The sequence below is a fragment of the Ipomoea nil genome, unplaced genomic scaffold (genome assembly GCF_001879475.1).
Source record: "Ipomoea nil cultivar Tokyo-kokei standard unplaced genomic scaffold, Asagao_1.1 scaffold1416, whole genome shotgun sequence".
Classification (NCBI taxonomy): domain Eukaryota; kingdom Viridiplantae; phylum Streptophyta; class Magnoliopsida; order Solanales; family Convolvulaceae; genus Ipomoea; species Ipomoea nil.
The window spans coordinates 801,575-824,843 of record NW_017617844.1 but is presented as its reverse complement, the minus strand read 5'-3'; the positions used below and the strand labels follow the sequence as shown (position 1 = coordinate 824,843).

The 23,269-nt window shown below is 37.5% G+C and overlaps 1 protein-coding gene across 1 annotated transcript; it reads right to left on the bottom strand.

Moving 5' to 3' along the window:
- Window positions 1-88: 88 nt before the first annotated feature.
- LOC109187112 (myosin-11-like) lies at window positions 89-14,609 on the bottom strand. Its single transcript, XM_019337258.1, has 38 exons — window positions 14,299-14,609; window positions 12,820-12,948; window positions 12,210-12,353; window positions 11,965-12,110; window positions 11,703-11,859; window positions 11,470-11,528; window positions 11,207-11,366; window positions 10,969-11,121; window positions 10,716-10,852; window positions 10,485-10,631; window positions 10,291-10,392; window positions 10,112-10,169; window positions 9,932-10,033; window positions 9,780-9,817; window positions 9,517-9,643; window positions 9,261-9,437; window positions 8,993-9,124; window positions 8,745-8,854; window positions 8,539-8,599; window positions 6,157-6,334; window positions 5,606-5,811; window positions 5,400-5,519; window positions 5,216-5,314; window positions 4,734-4,955; window positions 3,911-4,050; window positions 3,267-3,378; window positions 3,140-3,187; window positions 2,796-3,050; window positions 2,543-2,704; window positions 2,244-2,450; window positions 1,982-2,125; window positions 1,684-1,754; window positions 1,497-1,596; window positions 1,357-1,413; window positions 801-857; window positions 645-725; window positions 460-542; window positions 89-377 (listed from the first exon to the last, which is right to left on the bottom strand). The coding sequence occupies exons 1-38, from the start codon at window positions 14,299-14,301 to the stop codon at window positions 254-256; spliced, it is 4,608 nt and encodes a 1,535-aa protein (XP_019192803.1). The 5' UTR covers window positions 14,302-14,609; the 3' UTR covers window positions 89-253.
- Between the last annotated feature and the right edge of the window lie 8,660 nt (window positions 14,610-23,269).

Sequence of the window (23,269 nt, the reverse complement as noted above, 5' to 3'; positions counted from 1 at the left end):
ATCTTGTCGGATGAGACTAATATCCAATGTATATGTGTTTTATATTGTGCATTTGTGCAAAATAACCAGAAGAATAAAAGCAAGATAGTTGGGGCAAAAATGGTTTTCTTCATAGCAACCAACGAGTATAAATAGAAGCAGCATGCATGCATGCATGCCTACAAATGTATTTTGCATCCATATGTAACAAATATCTCTCCCTTGAGGTAGATATATTGCAGAAATTAGAATAATCACCTATAGGGCATCGGTTTCAGTCCGTGCCTGGAAGCAAAAAGCTAAAGCCTGAGTTTTCGCGGAGAGGAGGAGGAGGTCCAACATCTGCTATGTCTATTTGTAACATTGATTTCGACATATCATCTACAGAGAATGGTATACTGCAGCATCAAAGACAAGCATCAGCCATTGATTGCCTCACAAAAAGTGTGCGATGGATCCAAGTAAAATCAGAATGCTAACCTTGAATCATCATCCAGGAGAAATGAGTTGTTGACAGCGTGATTTGAATCTTCGGTCATCAGTGCTCTCATGCTGGATATAACCTGAAGGAATAGCATAGAAAACCTCAGTTGTTTGAGACAAATGATCCACCATAGTACAAGATATGAGTGAGTCTATGTCTAACTAAATGCCTTAAATCTTACATCAGAGGACACACTTTGTGTCCCATACTTGTCATCCCAATACATTGTACTGATCCGGTACAGTTGCTGAATGCTAAGCACCTATTGGACAAAAAGTTAGTGGAGGAATGAATGCTTCATTCTTTGATGAACACAGAGAGAATATTGCTTGCTTACTGGGCAGAGGTCATGGCTAATTTCATGCAGAGATTTTTTGTGCTTTTGATGCATAACCTGAAAACAAACCATAATTCTGACTATTATAATCTAAGATTGGGCCAAATTCGTTCAACTAGGCTATAATGCACCTGAGTAAAATCAAACTAAAAAATTGAATTCAATCAATTAGCTAATCTAACTCAAGTTCTTTTATTGATGTGGGATTCTTGACCCTTCCCTCAAGTGGACAATTGGGCTATTTTGAATCTAACCAGTTGATCATTTGAAATTGGATTAGACCCTCCTTGAAACAAAAGCTCTGGACGGCACTAATACCATGGGTAGACAACCGTGTAAACACAAAGTGGACCGAATAGGATCTGATATTATGTTATAATCTAAGATTGGACCAATATCAGTCAACCGGACTATAATGCACATGGGTTAAAAACTGAATTCAATCAATTAGCTAATCTAACTCATGACCTTTTATCAATGTGAGACTCTTAACACTGCCTAAATTGTATTTGTAGTGGTTTGAGGAGTATATGGAGGGAGGATGGTAAGGTTTTACCAGAAATGCAATGGCCTGCCTGATATGCTTCAGCTCATCCCAAGATGAACCTGCATACTGTTATTTTTCGAATTATTATTATAGCACTGACTTCACCAGAATACCAAAAATATAGTGAAATAACATTGAATTGGGAATACCTCATCAGTTGCAGTGTAGCACCAATGCTCCAATTCAGCCAGCCCTGCTTTCACATATTCACCATTGCTAAACGAACAACATTCCCGCCTTAATAGCAGGCTGTGAAACAATATTAAAAAAAATGAAAAAATTTGTCGGTTATTTTAAAAACTCAATAATGTGCAAATACAAGCAAGCAATTTGTACCTGTTAAATAGTTGAACATTGATGAATGAAAATATCTGTGTGAAAACTTTACGAACTAAAAATGGGGGCACCTGGAAAAGTCAAGACACAGCAAGTTAAGCAATAACTATTGACGGGAAGTAAATAAATGAAAGAAGTAGGAATTGTACATATATTCTTATAGCTTACTTCACAATCAATAAGAATACAGCATAATTACAAATTTTAATCAGAAGCTTTACCAAACAAGACTAGACACCAGAAGACAAGAAGAGATAACATGAATTGATGTAAAAAAGCATTCATCAAAGTCACTAACATGGTTCCCTTTTAAAGTTTTGAGGAAAATCCCAAGGCTCTTCACAATTCCCTGCCAATGAGCTATCAAAGCTTGCTGCGCTGCACTATTCCCGACTGAACGTGATGATCCTTTGACTAAGCTTGCTCTTGAAGTCCGTGGTGCCTAATAATATACCCAAAAACAAGAAAAGGCAAAGTTATCATAAAATGTTTAACAATTTGGTTTTTAGATACCTAAGTTTGAAACAAACATGCCTATTATAGATAACAAGTTGAGATACCTGGATACACAGCCCAAGCAATGGAGAAATCTCTTTCTTCAAATTATCTCTAATCAATCCATAAATTTTCTCAACATAAGCCGTAAGCTGCTGCTTGAAAAGCAAGGCAGGGTACTTTGCTTCTACTTGATGAAGAGTTTCAGCTCCACCAGACAGCCCACCGTTTACAAACGAGAGATTGACTCCTTGAGGAGTTCCACGGAAACTCTACATCAATTTATATAAATTCTTATAGGAATTGATCCAAAGTATTCCTGGAAAAAGTGCCAAAGAAGAGGTTGAATAAAAACAATTTTCACCTGGGACACTGTCATCCTTGCAAAAAGACTAGTTGAGGATCGACGACGTTGAGGAGCCATTCCTGTAGCACTACTAGCTTTCAGTGTGCGTTGAAGAAGCAGTAGAAGAGTTGAAGCATTTGACAACCAATAAGCCAGTACATCATTGTTATCCTGGGCTTTCTGTGTAAACATAGGACAAGTGTTCTAAGAAGCATTAAATGTTTGAAGTGAGGATAAGATTGCATCAATATCAGGACTGTATAGCTCAAACCTCAACAGCATGACCAATAGTCTGGATAATTCGGTCAAACACAGTGGTTCTCTCAACCTCAAAAGATCTCCACTGCAGAAGGCACTTGTAAATGATGCAGGCTGCAATTGGTTTATTCCCCGAAAATCCCAAGTTTTGTGCAATACAACGAACAAGCAGATCCTGATTCTCTTGCTGTTGATCGTTTAGTGATTTTTGTGGTTTGTCCTCTACTTCAGAAAAATCTCTTTGGTTCATCGATGGGCTATGCAAATCCTGATGCAATTGAGAGCACAAGAACCAAAGGATTCGTGAATACAATCAGGCTTAAACAACCAAAGTCGAAAATATAGAGGACCAATTACCACGTGCATTCTTGTTTCCCCAAAACTGTGACTGCCTTCACCGCTTCTCTATCGAAGATAAAAGAAAACTTTTCATAACAAGTCGCAATTTACATCAAAAGAAGCTCTACTTGTGCAAAAGAAATACCTGGAGAAATGATCTAGAGCGACCAGAGAGGAACTTATTGGGTGTCATTGAAACTGCTTGCTGACGAAGAACTTTATTCTCCGACTCCATATTTGTTAATTTCTCTTCTAACCTGATTGCACATAAAGACTTCAATTATAATTTATAGGATGCAACAAAATGCAAACCAAATCAAGCTTTCAGTGTGGATAGAGATACAAACCCATTGCCGCATCATCTTTAATTTTGTTCTACCACTAACAGCACTTATCTATTTCACCAAGCATCAAAAGAAAGATTTTCTTTTGAACAAAAATATACATGACTATTGTTCTGGCGATTGCACCAAGTATGTCATGAAAAGGACTACAACTTATTATTTAGAAGTTCCAAAAGTTTCATACTGAATATCATTATAAATGTTTCCCCCACAGAAGAAGCTCTTTTGATGGTCAACTCTGAACTGCACTATAACGCAAGATTTATTTTTATTTATTTTTTTGGGAGGGTACATTTGATGAGGGACGAGTGTGATGAAATTCCTTGGTGTAATTCGTATCAAGACAGCTGCACACTCTTCTTGGCTATTAAAGTGATGCAGATACAATCAATAGAGAAACAGTGATTCTATAAGCTGGAAAAATAGATACTGAACACCAGAGTACCTTTGCACAGATTCCTGGAGTTGAGTATTTTTCTTTTCTGTTTCTTCTAATTTTGTACGGTATTCTTCAGTAGATTCTTGCGCCTCATCATATTTTCTCCGCAAGTCATCAGACTCCTGCTTTTCATTCTCTAAAGAAGCCTAAATAAAAGATGAAATATTAACTAACATATCCATTTAATTCAGAAGGTACACTGGGATTCTAAAAGAAAGAAAATATATTGCTGAAGATCAAATGGTAATTAAAGAATTCACATTTTCTGAGCACCAGGATACATGTGCATGCTTCCTAATTTCAATATCTCAGAGCTGCATGGATGAAGTTTACACTAACCTAAAGCTAAAATGCATGTAAACCATTCAAATTTCCACTGGTTTTGGATTTGACAGTAATAAAACTATTCACTTATTTTACTGTCAAAAACAAATTTTGATTTGATTAGAGCAGTTGGCTTTGTGTTCTACATCACTATTTGTTAATATTTGGTTTTAATGTTTGATCACCCTTTTCGGTAAATGCTTGTGCTAAGCCTTGTTCACTGCATCGATGATAGGCGTTAGTTGAGGGTGACCAGGCACAATTGTAAATGCAAACAAGGTGACAAATCTATAACATAGACATTGGATTCCAAAACTGCAAATTTGAAACTTAAATGTCTCCTCTGAAGCATCTAGAGGCCATTGTCATTCACCTAAAATCCAAAACCTGAGCATACAAAGTGTTCATAAAGATTCCTCATTATCATACCAAATTGTTTAGCAAGTTGTCAAAGTTGTGTTTCAAAGTTAATACAACATATGAAATAATCATTCAGCCTCTTTACCTTTAAACTTTTAACTTCTTCTGTTAAAGATTCTACTTTTTTAGTATCTTCAACATAGACTGGGGTTTCCTGGACAGTTGGAGGTGCTTCATCAATAACTTTCTTTGCAGCTTCTCGTTCCTTGACAGCTAAAGCTTTTGCCTCATCAACTTTCTTTTGCGAAGCTTCCAGAGATTCCTGCAACTTTGCTATCTCTTGTGTTTTTGCTTCTTCCAGGTCAGTCTGTGCCAAATATTTCAACAGTATATTAAAAGATTTTAAAAACGAAGCTTAACTCTATTATGTAAAGAATATTAAATAAACCAGAGTTATAAAGTTCAAATTCCACTTCACTGCAACATATCAAGACACATCTTTTAATGCAGTTTGGTTACTTGTATATGCACACAAATAACATTTTTTCCAAAGTTCTCAGACTTCAAAATCAGCTTTTTTATTTTAAAATTCTTATAGAAGTTGCACATAATAAAAGATTATATTACCCTTAAACGTTTTTCTAGTTGCAATCGCCAAGTAAGTTCCTCCAATTCCTTTTCCAGTTTGTTTTTTGCCTCTTGGAGTGCACCCGTCTCCCTTGCAGCCTGCAAGTAATAACAATTAGTGCCTCAGAAAGGCCATTTGAGTATTTGAGTTCAAACTTCTATTCCAAATAAAATTGGCACTGACCATTTTTAGCTTTCTTAACTCTCTTCTGGCAACTTTTCCCCTCCATCTGCACTGTGCAATTATAGTTGCTCTTTTAAGCCTCTTATAATGCCTAAAAGTTTTATGACAACGCCACTGGGCCTGAGATGAAAAGAACGAAATTATAGAATTCAGTAAAGATGAAGACACGTTACCCAAACTATGCAGAAAATAGATTGCGTACGTACCTGAATTAGAGTTGCTGCTTTAGTTTGTTTCCTAAATCTAATTCTTTTACGGGCATCCATTGAACGCAAACTTGTCTGCACCACAAGCACTGAGTTCCGTAGTATGCTATAGGATTTCCTCGCTTGGTGTCGACGTGTATGAGTTTGAATTCTCAATGCAGCTGCCTCCTTTTTCATTTTATCAAAAATTCTGCCAGCTACTCTACCTAAAAGTCATATAATGCAACTATGTCACTAGGAATGAAACTCAAGCTTGAAGAGACTGTAAGAGATCAATGGCAGAAACATCTTTTTGATGCAAGGACATCTCATTCAAGGCTAAACATTCCTTTTCTTTATTTTATTTTCTGTGTATGTTACTTGGATAACTGTTGAGCATATAACCATTAATGTGCAATCCAACTATTAGCTTAGGCTTTTAGTTGAGATGGAGTACATGCTTCAATTTGGTATCAGAGCCAGACCAAAGGTCATGGGTTTAGTTGAGATGGAGTACATGCTTCAATTATAACATATTCCTTAAATACTTCAATAGGTCTTAGGTAGCTAACCTCGGCACATTGCTTGCATACAAACTGCAGCCTTTCTAATAGCCATAAATAATTTTTGAGCATTATAAGTTCTTATTCGTCCTTGTATAACTTTTGCTGCACTGTTAAGGACCTCTGCTCTTCGTGCATCCAACTCAGCCATCTGCCCTGCTCTAAGGAATACTTTTGTTTTGCCTACCTGTGAAGTCAAAAGAGCCGTAAATATATATGAGCAGCTGCTAAACCTGTGGCTTAGATATGATCCTGACATCATTTGCAGTAACAGGTTTCTTTTTTCCCACTGGAATTCAACAGATTTGATTGTGTGGCCTTATATATATACTACTCGTAAATACGCACCATGTGCAATTGAGTAATGTCCAATGAATAACAAAAAGTTAGTAAATTTAAATGATCCAAATAAATAAAGAAACATCTAAATCTTATAAATATTAGAAGATAGAATTTTAATTTTTGATGATAAGAAATATTAGTATCTAGCATTACTTTTTTTTAAAATGTATTGAACTTAGTAGGTATTGTGTTCCAAAAAGATTAAATTTTTAGCTTTTAGCAAATACAATTAGTTTTTCTTGATAATTTTTGCTATTATAATTAAATTTTAACACTGTTACCATAATAAATGAAGCATAAATGTTTTGTTGATAATAAGTCAATGATTCGTATATTCCACATCAAATAAGATACAAATGAAAAACAAAACTCTTTTACTAAAAAAATGAATTTTTAATTTAAAAAAAAAAAAGTTAAATAAGAAAATCATATTAAAATAGATACACATTATTTATTAATTAAAAATTATTATCAAATTAAACTATATTTATAGAAACTACATATAATAAGCATATGTATGCACATGTTTGTATTTTACATAGTGAGGGTAAAATTGATAAAAGAAAATAATATTTGATGGTAAACTTGGTAAGAAAGTATAAATGTACAACCTAAAAAAAAAAAAAAGAAAAGTATTTAATACCACTTATACCACTAACAAAATTTTTAATTCCGGTTAAAAACTAATGTTAAAATAAAGGTCAAAAAGAAAATGTGAAGGGTAGAAAGAAAGTGTAAAGGAACAGCACAGTGACACACATAACACAAAGAACAAACACTTGATACAACTTATACTACCAACACAATTTTCATTCCAGTTAAGGACTAACATTATTGACTCTTATTAAATTTTATTATTTATTTACTAGTTGTAAATACGCATCATGTGCGATTGAATAATATCCAATGAATAACAAAAAGCTACTAAAATTAAATGATCAAAAATTTTAAATAAATAAACACATAAACCTTATAAATATTATAATATAGAATTTTAATTTTTGACGATAGGAAATATTATTATTTAGCATAGTTTTTTTAAAAAAATGCATTGAATATCGTAGGTATTGTGTTTCAAAAAAAAAAAATTTAGCTTTTAGTAAACGTAATTAGTTTTTCTTATAATTTCTTCTATTATAATTAGATTTCAATATCGATACCATAATAAATGAAATAGAAATGTTTTGTTAACAATAAGCCAACGATGCATATATTTTTTTAAAAGTGAATTTTAATTAAATAAATATAAGTTAAATTTTCAAATAAGAAAATCATATAAAAATAGATACACATTATTCATTAATTAAAAAATTTATTATTAAATTAAACTATATTTATATAAACTACATATAGACACATCACACATGTATGCATATGTATATATTTTACATAATGAGGGTAGAACCAACTAAAGAAAAAAATATTGAAGGTAAACTTGGTAAGAAAATATAAATGTACAGCACAAAGATCACAAAATAAAAGCATTTTTTTTAAAGCAAATAAAAGCCTTTAATGCCACTTATATCACTAATAACAAATTTTTAATTACAGTTAAGGACTAATGTTAAAATAGAGGTCAAAATAAAAAATATAAAGGATAAAATTGGGGAAAAAAGTGCAAAGAGACAACACAAAGAAAAACACTTAATACAAGAGTTAATACCATCTGAGGTCCTCCGAGTATAGTGGTTTTGCCACGTTTAGTCCTAAACTTTCAAATTGACCATCTGTGGTCCTTCGACTTTTAAATTTAACCATTTGTGGTCCAAGTTAACCACTCATGGTCCTTTAAGTTTCAAAATTTAACCAGTGGTGGTCCTATTGAAAGGACCATGGTTGGTTAAATTTTAATAGTTGAATCTTATTAAATTTTATTATAGATATTGTAGTTAGAGATATAGGCTGTATTCTAGGAAATGCATAGTTAGTTTCAATACCAGTGAACCCAAAAGAATATAAAAGTAAATAAAAGAGACATAATTTCTATCCTTCTACAATGGGTAACTAAACATCATCTATCTGAAGCAACAAAGAAAGTACTGGCTTTACCTGGAACCCTTTGAGTCTCCACTTTTCCAAAACATTCCTACAAACAACCTTTTCATCATAGCTGCTCACCACCAGGAAAAACAAAGTTTTAGTCACAAAAGCTGTACAAATATGCAATAATTTCTTTACAAAGTTAATAAATTGCATGTTTTAAAAAAATCAAAATTATACACAGAGGTTCATATATACAAGAGAAGAAGACTTACTTCCCTACCAAAGCCTCTGGTGCAAGGAGCCCAAATCTATTTATGAACTCAAAGAAAGGACGGCGAGTAGGAAATCCAGCACAGCTGATTCTAATTGCCTCCAAAACACCCTTAAGAGAAACAAATTGCACAATAAACATAATGTAACAGGAAATAGAGAAAGTGCATATGAGCATTAAACATTTTGACTTATTGTATCGTTTTGTTTTCATTTTTCTTTATTTTGTGTTGGTGAGAGCAGTACTTACACCACAACGCAGTTGTTGCAAAATGTTTGGATTTTCAAATATGCCAGGTTTAAGAAGATTATTAGGCTTAATACAACGGATGTAGTGGGGCTCTGTAGCATTCAATGTGTCCATCAATGATTGTAGTTGTAACTGCATTATAAGATTGTAATCACCAGTGCACAAAGTGTCAGTTCCCACAATTGATTTTTTTTTTTTTTTTTTTTTTTTTGTAGTAGTAGTAGATGCATAATGGTGATTATAAAATTGCAGAGTTAGACAAAGATACCTTGAAACGTGAACCAATGGAAGAGAATTTTGAAGATTTATTAGATTTAGACTCTTCAGGCAGGGGAGGGAAAAGGCCGGTGACAAAAGAGCATTTGGAAGCACTTAGGAGGTCTTGGTGCTCAGGAACCACATAGTCTTTGTTCTTGTCTAAAAATTGGTCTGATTGGTATAGCACCTGAAAAATTATGGATATTAGATTTTGAAGAAGCCCCCCCTAGTATACAGACAGGATGAGACATTAGAGCCATACTCACTTCCCCTGCATAATGTGATACTATGAAGTCTGTGCGAGACAGTTTTGGCTTTATAAAACGCTTATGATTCTTGAAAGTCTGATACAGTTTGTTTGAAAATGTCTCATGCGTCGACTTTGGAAACATACTGAAATTAGAAGATCTAAGTATATGAGAACAAATGGCTTACAGAATCTCAACATGGAAGGATTGAATGTAAAGAGAAGGAAAACAATCTATTAGAAACCAAGCTGAACATCAAAGAATGGTAAACTCCATCATACCAAGCTTCATCAAGCAAAGCAATAACACCACCTGGTTTCTGCAAAAGGAAAAATCACGAGTCACAGATACCTACTAGATCCAATAACATGAATTGAAAGGTCACCCGTTACCAAAAAACAAGAGTAATCAACTAAAAGGAAAGTGGAATTACCTTTTCAATAAGATCTAGAACGTCCTGATTATCAACAAATTCAATGTAGCTCCAATCAATGGCCTCTTTTTTGTATTCTTCTTGTTCCATCTTGAAGACATGCTGTAAAAACATGCTGTGGATTCAGAAAATAATGCATCGCATATCTCTGTCTATATGGTTAATATTATCCAAAACTACCTGATTGAAGTGTTGCTGCAGCTTCTCATTTGTAAAGTTTATGCAAAATTGCTCAAAGCTGCAAATCATGATATGTTTAAATTAAAATAACAGAACTAGAGAACCATTAAATCATCTATACATTAAACTCTTTAAAATCTAATTACAGTTTGATAGGAACACCACTTATCTCTAGCTACCTGTTGACTTTAAAGCTTTCAAAACCATAGATGTCAAGGACGCCAATGATACACTTCGAATTCACATCTTGCCCAATTGAAACATTGATCTTGTCTACTAACCTGCATATTCTAGTAGGACATGAGTTCACCCCTCACCACACATATAAAAACTGTAAAATGCTATTCTTAATGAAAGTTACCAAGTTCTTTACCAGTCAAATAACCTTGAATATACTGTCTTAGCCAGTACATCCCTGCTCAGTGCTGCACTATGTGGATCAAGACTACGTTTTATAACTTCTTCAGGGGTTACCATCACACGTTTACACAAAGCATCTTCTAGAGCCACAGGGTTACACCTAATGTAGGAAGAAATGGAGATATATGTCTTTAACGACAAAGAATTTCCAGGGTTACACTGTAAAAGTAAAAGTGATCCGTACATGAGAAGTTCTGCAGCAGTTTTGAGGTGGAATTTGGCTTTGTCATCCTTTAAAACTGATGAATCCATTTCCTTTCCCTTGGCAAAAGCAATATTACCAATATGAAGGACTGCAGCAACAACTCTGAAAATTGCCTCCTGAGGAAGAGGGCAAGAGATTTTGTGCATGTGTGAGAGAGGAAATAGTCCTTGGACAATACATATATTATTAAAAAATGGGGAATGGTGAAGCAAACACAGTTAGGTCGAGGTACCTGCTCTTCTTTATGGATTCCAACAATATCCATAGCTCTTCTAGTGGCAAGATAGTCATGTGCATCATCACTAACCCCTACTAACTCATGGCACTTTGACTGGTTAAGGTAGTGAAATGTACTGGGATGTCCCAATTTAAACTTCTCAATATCCTTGCAGGAAAAACAATGTCAGAACATAATGTAACCACAGGATTAGAAATTTAATATCAAGACTCTAACAGTAGCAAAAAGATACCTCCGGTGGTGCTGCACAAAGAAGGTAAAAGCAGTGATAATTCCGTTCAGGATCAGAAATTTGACAAACTCGGGATCTCTCAAGGAGGTAGGTTCTTATAGCTGCTCCTGATATTCTTCCATGTTTGTCAAACTGAAGCTCCACAAATTTACCAAAACGACTGCAGCGATTTCAGATTTAGTACAACATTAAGGTATCCACAATGTCACCTTCACTTTTGCTAGCAGAAGTAAAAAAGTACAAAGGTTGCGAAAGATATTAACCTGGAATTGTTATTTCTAACAGTCTTAGCATTGCCAAATGCTTCAAGAACTGGATTGGACTGCACTTCAATGAGTCATAAAGGATCCATGAGAATCCGTGTACTATAGCACATAAAATACTCAAGAAAAAGTACAAGTGATGGAAAGTTGATGGTTTTTTTTTTTGGGGGGGGATAAGTATTCTGAAACCTGATAAAGCATGAAATGTACAACAAATATGTTACATATCATACTTCGAGAACTTGTTGCTCAACTGTGCGTCCTTCAGTAACAGCACGGCCACCCAGAAAGGCAAGATACCGCATAAGCATTTTAGTTGTTTCAGTTTTACCTGCTCCACTTTCGCCACTGACCAGAATGGAATTGCTTTTTCCTTCATTAACCATTTCCCTGTTTTCAGTGAAGGCATAAAATAGTTTAAGTCAACTCAACACAAAATTAAAAATAATATAATAATAATACGGAGTAATAATTAACAGAAAGGATGGGTTTAACCTGTAAGCAACATCAGCAACAGCAAAGACATGAGGGCTTAGTTCACCAAATGGTGCTCCCTTGTACTGGTGCATCATGTGTGTATCATAGAGATGAGGCAACTTTTGGAATGGATTTATAGCAATTAAAATATTTCCAGTGTAAGTCTGAAATCTCAAACATCGAGAGAACGTATTACTAATATGTCATAACATACAAACTTAAACCAGGAATTAGAAGATATCATTTGAGTTGAGAAAACCCACATAGATTTCATTTAACTCGTGTCTGACTTTCAAGTTTTGCAGAACTCCAGGCTCATGCAAATAATGTAGCTTAGTCATGTCATCCACACCTCCATGAGGAACTTCTGTGTCTTTAGGATAAACATTTGCTAACTTTCTAACAACCTAAGAAAAATAGGACAAAGGAATCTGTAAGGAATTAACTCTAAACAGCCCTTACCCAAACTTAAAGAACATTTTTTCTATTAGGCAGGCCAGTTGGAAAGGAGGAGCACTGAGGATTATGTTTACCTGAGCAAGTATTCAGGCAATATGAAATTCCTAATGGGTTGTTTGGTAGACATGAATTGCATTGCAATTCCACCTTAATTGTGTGGATGAACAAAGAATATGATACAATAAATAATGAATAAAATAATTCTCTCTGATAGTCACAAAAAAAGGTCAATTACACTTTTTCCCTTCATCTAAAAGCAAGAATTTTAAATAAACTTGATTACCTTTCGCAAAAAAAAAAAAAAAAAAAAAAAAAAAAAAAAAAAAAAAAAAAAAAAAGAGAGAGAGATAAACTTGATTTAAAAAAAAAAAAAATGACGAACATGGAAAATTTTTATCATTAGCTTCACATTACCGTTTTTCCATCACTTGTCTGGATTTCTGCTTCATTACCACTAATTTTGTTCACTTGACCATCAAGCCAAGCAATATCTGGGTCTTCAATCCAGACATGAGAGCCAACAATTATATTTACCGAAGTTCCCTGCAAAAGTTATAAACAAATAGAGGTATTAATGAATTGGTTTTGCATTAGATTAAGTTCTACATTTTTTAAAGATCAGTTGAACATGTGCAGCCCTTCAAAAGATAGGGACATCACCCAGATTTTATCAATTGCCATTTATCTCCAAAATTAGTATAGGGTATAAATTCAGTTATCTGTTTAATATCTATGGGTTTTTACCAAATACTTTAAGGTAGCATGATTTCAGGGCCTGTTGAGTACAATTATCTGCAGTTATACAAGTATGTCCTCTCTGTGTTCATAAAATGTTTAGTACAGACAACAGAATGGGGGTGAAGAGAGGGTAGACCCTTCCTTGATTGCAGGAGGCATTGAGAATAGTTTTCAGGAGGGAGTAGAGAATGAAGTATTCCCTCTTACATAGATATTAAACGGTGTTACTTGGATACTTCTTTGTAAAGAATGAAACCTTCTTAATCAGACATGGGATGGTTTCCAAACAATGTGGTTGTAATTAACTTATCTTCCTTTTAGTCTTGTATGCTTCAGTAATGCTTTAGGAGTGTTATTTCAATCTCCTAGTTGCAAATTTAGTACCTTCCCTGTAATTTTAGTTTTCATGCACCTTAACATTGAGCTCTTTTTTCATATTCCACTGCAATCTAGTCTAGAATGCTTTTGGTTTCCTAAATACTTCCTTTTTGAAATAATTTCAAATGGAATTATTTCATAATAGAGTTTTATACCAGTTTATGAAACTAAAACTGAATCTTGCTAACTGATGAAACATCTTTTAAGCAAAGTTCTTCATATTAAGACTCAAGAGCAATATATACAACCATAACATTCTTTCTGAGGTCTACTAAGCACTATATATTAGTATATACAACATTAGTCTTCAACTAGACTGTCAAGAAAACCTATGTTCCTTGCTTGAAACATCGGGATTTGCAATTTCAAAGATAACTGTGTAAAATGAAATTCTTATTAAACATACTAAAGGCCCACAAGCTATCAGCCTATCAGTTTTACTTTTTTCCAGAATGTAGTATCTTTTCTCTACAATCAATGGATTTCACTTTTGTTTTAAACACTCAGTGCCCATAATGAAATCCTCCTAGAAATAACACTATTTCATTCACAAGCTAAACACCTTCATCAGACCAACATTATTCCTCCATATCCACATTTTATTTCTTTTTCTCAATATATCAATATGATAATCCAGGCGAAAATGTAACAATTGATTATCATAAACTACAATCAAACTCAAGTATGATCCATACACCATTAAAATTGTTTTCAAAAATCAAATTGTTGTACATGCATTGATATTTTTTTTCTCTGAACAAATTTAATCCCGCATACCATTTTTTGATCGAGCGTTAACTCAAATGAACAGCTCCTTGTTATCTTCCTTCCTCCGATTGCTATTCATCAAGCTATCCATCCTCCAGCATTGAAGCTACTGCCATGATCGAATCAGTGAAGCTTTCTCGGTTCTGTTTGGTTCCAAAAGAGAGTGGCTAGTGGAGATCGACTTTTTTTTTTTTTCCTGAGCTTCTTTTTTTTTTTTTTTTTTTGGGTTTTCTGTGAATTCCCTCTGTCTTTCGACTTTGTCTTCCCCTGATGAGAGAAATGTGGAAGCGACAAAGCTCCATGAGCTCCTGCAAATTCGGATCCTCGCGCTTAGGCCTCAGGGCAGTTGATTTGGCGCGGAGAAATGTCGGATCAACCATTCTTCAGTACAATCACCAAAAATACAAATTTGAGGACTGAAAATATATTATTTTATATATTATACATTTAGTTATTTAGTACACAAATAATATATTTTTAATATATTAAAAATATATTTTGTATTTACAGAAAATATATTATTTGAATATTACAAGTATATTATTTGTATAATGTATATTTAATACATAAAGAATATATTTTTTGTATATTAAAAATAGGGAAAATGGCACATTTTCTCACTGAATTATATGTTTATAATACATTTTTTCCTTGAGTTATTCATGTAAGCACATTAGCCTCCTTAACTATTCTAAAAGTTACCTTTAAAGTAAACATTTTATTTATTTTTCTTCTCCAACAAATTATTGCTTATACGTATGGATGACCACGGTTCGGTTCGAACTGAACCCGGACACTAGCAATCGAATTGAAAGTTTTCGGTTATAATTCAGATCCAGAACCGAATATATGGATTTCAATTTATTAAAATTATGAATCGAAAAAACTGGATCCTGAACCGTGAATCGACAGTTCCAGATCCGATTCGCGATTTTGAACCGTCTTTATTTTAAAATTTTATTTTTTATTTTTAAAATAGTCTAAATTCAACAATAAATATATTTTATTTTTTCAGTTCGGAACATGAATCGGCCATTCCGGTTCGCGATTTTAATAAAATCTAAATATCATATTTCGATTCTAAATTGTAATTCGAATATTTTAGTTTAGTTGCTATAGTGTCTATTCGGTTAGAACCGAATCGTGGTCATAATTTGTTGGAGAAGAAAAATAAATAAAATATTTATTTTAAGGATAAATATGTCCATTTAACATTACCAGGACTATGTGGTCTAATGGTATCCGGGTTGAACTTTCATTTGGAAGATTAACTGAGTTTGAGCCTCAGTGGAGGCGTTATTGGTTCTTTGTGTTTTAGTAGGTTGAGAAAGTATATGAACAGATACTACAATGTAAGAGAGCCAGTAGTTTTCAAAAAAAAAAAAGGTATATAACTTAGGGGGAAAAAATGTTATTTTCCCTTAAAAATATACATTTTATGGTTCGCAAAATACTATGTAGGCTATGGTTTACGTAATAATTTGCCTCTCCAATAGGCAAATTTTACTGGGGACCATTGTCCATGTAGCACGGTGGTCCATGAATTAAGTATCATTTTAATTATAATTTAGTTTTATTTGACAATATTGTTTTGTTTTTAGTTTCATTTTTCACACGCACTAGTTTCATTACAACAATACCAAAGTATCATTTTAATTCTACTACAGTTTCATTTAATAATGTACATTATTGCATGAACTCTATTTTGTAGTTTCATTTTTCACACACTAGGTTCATTATAGCAATACTAAAGTATCATTTTAATTGTACTATAGTTTTGTTCGACAACCATGGTCCACACAACACTATGTGGAACATGGTCCACTGTATAACAATTGTCTCCAATAGGGGTGGGCTTAATTCAGACTATTCGAAGTAACACTCGAAATCTTTATTAGGCTAAGAGGATATTCAGGAGTAGTTAATCTATTCTTTAGCTTAGTCTCTGTTAGTTTCCTACTTTTGTGGTGTACTCTTAGTATATATAGTTTCTGTAATTCACTTCAATAATACGTTAAACTTCTTCCCTTATACATTCACGTGGTATCAGCCTAATTGTTGATCCTATGGCCGAACAAGCAAATCCCACCACCACCACTCCCGTCACTAACTCCTCCAACGCCGTTGTTTCTCAATCTGATTCCCGCAACCACAACATGCTTCAACAGGCACATCATTATGTGTCTATCAAGCTGACTGCCTCGAACTACCTGTTCTGGAGAGCGCAGCTGATTCCCTTTCTCCGCGGTCAGAATCTTTACGGCTATGTCGACGGGACTACTCCGTGTCCGTCGGAATTCCTAGCCGCCGCCGCGGGGTCATCTTCGACGGGTCCAACACCGAACCCTCTGTACGCGGTTTGGATGCAGCAAGACCAGTCGATACTCAGCATGTTGATTTCGTCCTTAGCAGAAGAGGTGCTGTATCTGGCCATTGGTCATCAGACTTCTCGCTCCGTTTGGGTTGCGGTTGAAACTGCACTAGGTTCTGCGTCTCGTTCCCGTTCGTTGAGTCTGCTGACACAACTCCATGCCCTTCACCAAGGTGATTCGACGCCAGCAGCTTATCTTGGTAGAGCCCAGATTATCGTTGAGCAACTCGCACAAGCAGGCCGCCCCATAGGCCTGGATGAACAAAATCTTCACGTGTTCAGAGGATTACGTCCAGAGTACAGGTCTCTTGTTGCGTCGCTCACCACCAAGAGTGCACCATTAACCATTCCAGAGGTTGCTGATTTACTGTCCACGCACAATTATTTATTTCCAGACGAAGCTGCACCCATGCCGCCGCCTACTCCAACTGCGATGGTGGCGCAACAGTAGCAGCCTCCCACTGGACGCGGGCGAGGACGAGCACACCGAGGCCAGAGGGGACGTGGTCAGCGTGGGCGCGGGGGAATTCGGTGTCAGATTTGCGACATCCCAGGGCACACTGCTCTCACTTGTTACAAAAGGTTCGGCGACACTACCGGTCATCGTCCAAATTTGGTGCAGTCCGGTGGTTACCCTCCCGCACCCCCACAGGCGCATGTTGCTGTTCAAGATGATCACACTACTGCACCGTTCTCCAACGTTTGGTTCCCAGACACCGGTGCCAATGCACATGCTACCCCGAATGGTGATGCGTTAAATGAAGTGGAGCAGTATTCAGGTGGTGACACGCTCCGAGTTGGTGATGGCACAGGTCTGTCAATCCGAAACACAGGTTCTCTGTCTTTAAACTCACAGTCCCGGTCACTGTTTCTCAATAAAATCTTACATGTCCCTAAACTTCGTGCCTCACTATTGTCTGTACAAAAATTCACCCGTGATAATGGTGTTTACTTTGAATTTCACTCATCTTATTTCGTTGTGAAGGACTGTACAACACACCAGGTTCTTCTTAGGGGTCCGAGTCAGGACGGGATGTATCCACTCCGCGTGCCTGCTCCAGTTGCGTTTGTATCTGCTAAAGCCTCTCCGAAAGTGTGGCATGAGCGTCTTGGCCACCCGCACAGTCGTGTTCTGCGTCAGGTTATCTCGAGTTGTCCCGTAGTAGGGTCCATTAATTCTATAAATAATTTGTGTACTGCCTGCCAGATGGGTAAGTCTGCGCGCTTCCCATTAGCACGTGTAGAAAACTCAAGTCAGTCTGTCTTAGAGTTAATTTTTACAGACATCTGGGGCCCGTCTCCTGCCCGTCAGTTGACGGTCATAAATACTTTGTATTGTTCGTCGATAATTATTCGCGGTTCATGTGGATATATCCTATGAAACTCAAAACAGATATTTATTCCATTTTTCAAACGTTTCGGGTTTTAGTTGAAAAACAGTTTTCCACCTCAATTAAATGTGTACAAACTGATATGGGTGGCAAATACCGTAAGTTACACACGGTGTTTGCTGCTGCCGGGATCATGCATAGACAAACCTGCCCCCACACGCACGAACAAAATGGTCATGTGGAGCGGCGTCATCGTCATGTGGTAGAAACCGGGTTATCTTTGTTAACACATAGTCAGGTCCCAAAGAAATACTGGTCATACGCTTTTGAGTCTACGGTACACCTGATAAATCGGTTGCCATCGTCAGTTTCTGGGAATAAAAGCCCATATTTTCTTTTGTTTAACAAACCACCTAACTACACAATGTTGCGTGTATTTGGGTGTGAGTGCTTTCCCTGTCTGCGTCCTTACAACTCACACAAAATGGACTACCGTTCTGTTTCTTGTGTTTTTCTTGGTTACTCGGATTCCTTTAGTGGATACAGGTGTCTGGACAGATCAACTGGCCGTGTATATATTGCTCGGCACGTAAGGTTCAATGAAGCGGTTTTCCCGTTTTCGGGGCCACATGAATCTGTTGCTGTACCATATTCATCGCAGATACCATGGGCGACCGCTCAACTCCGACATCCGTCTCCGGCGTATTCTGTACCACCGGCTCCGCCAGAACCACGTTCGTCGCCAAGTCAGTCACAACCTGTTCGTTGTACTGCCGTACCCACCTCGTCGTCGACTGCGGCGGCTGCCACCTCTTCATATCAGCCGTCCACCTCTACTACGACGACAGGCCGGCGGAGGCGTCAGTGCCCGACTGTTCGGACTCATGTCATGCAGTTGCGCACCACCACCGGAGTACAACGCCGGCCACCGCGAGCACTTGTCGCTTCTCTAGAGGACGACGAGCCTACATGTCATAGCCAGGCCGTCAAATCTACACATTAGCGCAATGCTATGGATGTAGAGTTCAATGCTCTAATCCACAATCAGACTTGGCGTCTCGTACCACCCCGACGTGACATGAACGTGATCGGGTGCAAGTGGGTGTTCCGGGTCAAAAGGAAGTCTGACGGGTCCATTGAGCGGTATAAAGCTCGGTTGGTGGCGAAGGGCTTCAACCAAGTACCGGGTAAAGACTATCTTGAGACATATAGCCCGGTTGTCAAAACGACAACCGTGCGTTTACTTTTGTCTTTTGCAGTCTCAAACAGGTGGGTCATGCGACAACTGGACGTTCACAATGCTTTTCTAAATGGGCGTGTGAGTGAAGACATTTATATGCGGCAGCCTCCGGGGTATGTGAATCCGGCCTTTCCGAATCATGTCTGCAAGCTCGAGCGCTCTTTGTATGGTCTCAAGCAGGCTCCCCGCGTCTGGTTCACCCGACTACACGAGTTTCTGGTTCAAATTGGGTTTCGTACCTCCAAGACAGACATTTCTTTATTTATTTATGAATCTGGTGATGTAAAAGTGTACTTGTTAGTTTACGTAGACGATATTCTCGTGTTGGGAAATAGTCGTGTTGTGGTAGATGATGTGCTTTCGAAACTAGCTACTGTGGTTCGTATTAGAGACCTTGGCAGGCCTCACTATTTTTTGGGCATACAGGCTGTTGACACGGAAGGCGGCCTGATATTGTCGCAACAACGTTACGTCATTGAGTTATTACGCAAGGCGGGAATGGAGACTTGCAAGCCATTGACCACGCCAGTGGCTGTCACGTCGGAGGCCAGTCCGGACTCAGACGTAGTCCTAGATGATCCTACTGCTTATCGCCGACTTGTTGGCTCGCTCATGTACCTGCTCATCACTCGACCGGACCTGTCGTTTGCAGTGAATAGGTTGTGCCAGTTCATGCACCAGCCTATGCAAACTCATTGGGTTGCTCTGAAACGTGTTCTCCGCTATGTGCAAGGCACCATGCACCTTGGCCTTCGTCTCATTCCCACGACTGATCCGGTTCTACATGCCTTTTCAGACTCAGACTGGGCTGGTTGTCCTGTTGACCGAAAGTCTACAGGTGGTTATGCAGTGTTCCTAGGCCCGAATTTACTATCGTGGGGGTCACGCAAACAACGGACAGTAGCTCGGTCTTCCACCGAGGCAGAGTATAAAGCGTTGGCCAATGTTGCTGCTGAAGTCACCTGGGTTCAGTCTCTCCTTCGTGAACTTGGTCTGCTCCCGCCTACCGTCCCGGTGCTCTGGTGTGACAATTTAGGAGCCACCTATCTGTGCTCCAATCCAGTATTCCACACACGCACGAAGCATGTTGAAGTCGATAATCACTTTGTCAGGGACAAAGTTACTTCTGGTGCGCTTAAAGTTAATTTCGTGTCCACGCATGACCAGTTGGCGGACATCTTCACTAAACCCCTTTCGTCGGCTCGGTTCAATGAGTTACGGTTCAAGCTGGGCGTGGTACCTTGTCCCTCTTCCGCTTGAGGGGGAGTATTAGGCTAAGAGGATATTCAGGAGTAGTTAATCTATTCTTTAGCTTAGTCTCTGTTAGTTTCCTACTTTTGTGGTGTACTCTTAGTATATATAGTTTCTGTAATTCACTTCAATAATACGTTAAACTTCTTCCCTTATACATTCACGATCTTAACTGAATTTTAAATTTTTGGGAGAATCCAAATAGTTATCGTTTCAAATATTTTTAAGAGTAAAACCCAAAATGATCTCTCGATTATAGCTAAATTCAAAAATTGGTCATCGACTTTCGATTTCAACTAATTAAGTCTTTAACTTTGTAATTTTGACACAATTTCGTCCTATGTTAGTCTCTCTGTTTAATTGTCGTGAAACCTAAGGACAGAATGGTAATTTCACATCCTGCTTGCGTTATCCCTTCACCAAGTCATTGTAATATGTTGAAGAATGTTGCGTTATCCCTTCACCAGGTTGTAATTTCACATGAAGCCTCTGGTTGGAGCATGTAAATCTCTTCTTCAAGTTCTCCATGTAGAAATGCAGTTTTCACATCCAACTGCTCAAGATACAAGTCAAACACAGCACACATCGCCAAGACTGCTCTAATTGTTGTAAGTCGTACAACCGGAGAAAATATCTCGTTGAAATCAACTCCTTCTTTCTGAGCAAATCCTTTCACCACTAATCGAGCACGATACCGTTCCACTTGATTATTGCTATCTCGTTTGATCTTATAGACCCACTTATTTCCAATAGCCTTCCTTCCTTGTGGTAACGGGACAAGTTCCCATGTTTTATTCTTATGGAGAGCTTCAATTTCTTCTTGCATTGCTGTCATCCACAGAGACGCATCTGGACCTTTTATAGCCTCATGGTAAGTTAATGGCTCACCATCTTCTGTAAGTAGACAGTATGCAACATTTCCCTCCATAGAATAATCTGAGTGCCAAGCTGGTTGCTTCCTCTCCCGAGTTGATCGTCGAACTTCTGAAGTTGAAGACTCAGCTTGCTCTTGTTCATCATGCTCTATTGTTGCTTCAGAGGAAACTGGAATTTCTTCTTCCTTCCTTCCTTCAATTTGTACTGTAGTTGTCTCTGGTTTCTCCTTCCCAGTGTTTTCACTTCCTTGTACCTTGTCTTCTACAAATACAACATCCCTGCTGATGATAACCTTGTGGGCAGTGGGATCCCACACGCGATACCCCTTCACTCCATCAGCATACCCCAAGAAAACACATTTTCTTGATTTAGAATCAAGTTTTGATGTTTCTTGAGTGTTGTATATCACATAAGCCGGACCCCCAAATGTATGCAAGTGAGAATAACTGGATGGCTTACCAGTCCACATTTCTATTGGCGTTTTCAGATCAATTGCGGTTGATGGAGACCGATTGATCACATAACAGGCGGTTTTGACTGCTTCAGCCCAAAATGAATTTGCCAAATTTGCAGTCCTCAACATTGCCCTTGTTCTTTCCAACAAGGTTCTGTTCATCCGCTCTGCCACTCCATTTTGTGGAATATATGCCACCGTGAACTGTCGTTTGATACCTTCTTGTAGACAGAATTTATCAAACTCATCACTAGTATATTCTCCTCCATTATCCGACCTCAAACACTTGATCCTTTTCTCGGATTCAAGTTCCACACGTGCTTTGAAGATTTTGAAAACTTCAAATACATCCGCCTTCCGCTTGATTGGATACACCCAACATCTCCTGGAGTAGTCGTCTATGAAGGATACAAAATATTTTGCACCTCCTAGGGATATAACTGGTGCTTGCCAAACATCGGAGTGGATTAGCTCCAAGATAGCCTTGCTCCTTGCTTTAGAGCTCTCGAACTTCAATCTATGCTGCTTACTTGTAACACAATGCTCACAAAAAGGTAATGAAACCTTTTATAACCCTGGAAGAAGATGTTGATCAGCAAGAATCTTTAGACCTCGTTCCGACATGTGGCCAAGTTTTTGATGCCACCTCATCGTTGATTCCTCTATAAGATTGTCTGATGCAACAGCTGCTTCTCCTTGTAGTTGTGTTTCTCCTTTAAGCATGTATAGATTGGCTGCTATCTTTTCAGCTTTCATCACAACGAGCGCGCCCTTGGTTACTTTGATGATCCCATCTTGAATGTGAATCTTACATTCACGGCTATCTAATTGTCCTAAAGACAATAGATTTTTCTTCAGGCCTTTCACGTGCCGTACCTCCTGGATAGTGCGAACCGTACCATCAAACATTTTTAATTTGATAGTACCAATGCCAGCAATCTCTAAGGCATGATCATCTCCCATGAAGACGGATCCTCCAGAGACTGGTCCATATTCATGAAACCATTCTCTTCGTGAAGTCATATGCCATGTTGTTCCGGAGTCCATGAGCCAAACATCAGCTAGACTCTTCCTGCCTTCTACAATTGTTGCTGCTTCACTAAATAAAACTTCGCCTCCATCCGATGTACTCACAACACAACCCTGAGCATTTGATGTCTCAGAATTTTTGCCTTTGACCGCGTCCTTCTTGAGCTGCCAACACTCAGTCTTGTAGTGCCCTTTTTTGCCACAGTGGAAACACTTGACATTCTTCTTACTCCTCGATTTCGATCTACCTCGGTTGTGACTCCCACTGGAGCCAGACTCCATTGATCTTCCTCTTGTTACTGTCAACGCCTGAGTTTGTTGTGAGGTTCCATTGTTAACTTCTTTGTTTTTGCGCCGACTTTCTTCTTGAAGAACCGCAGCTGCAATGTCATTGAAGACAAGTACCTCCTTGTTGTTGACTACATTGA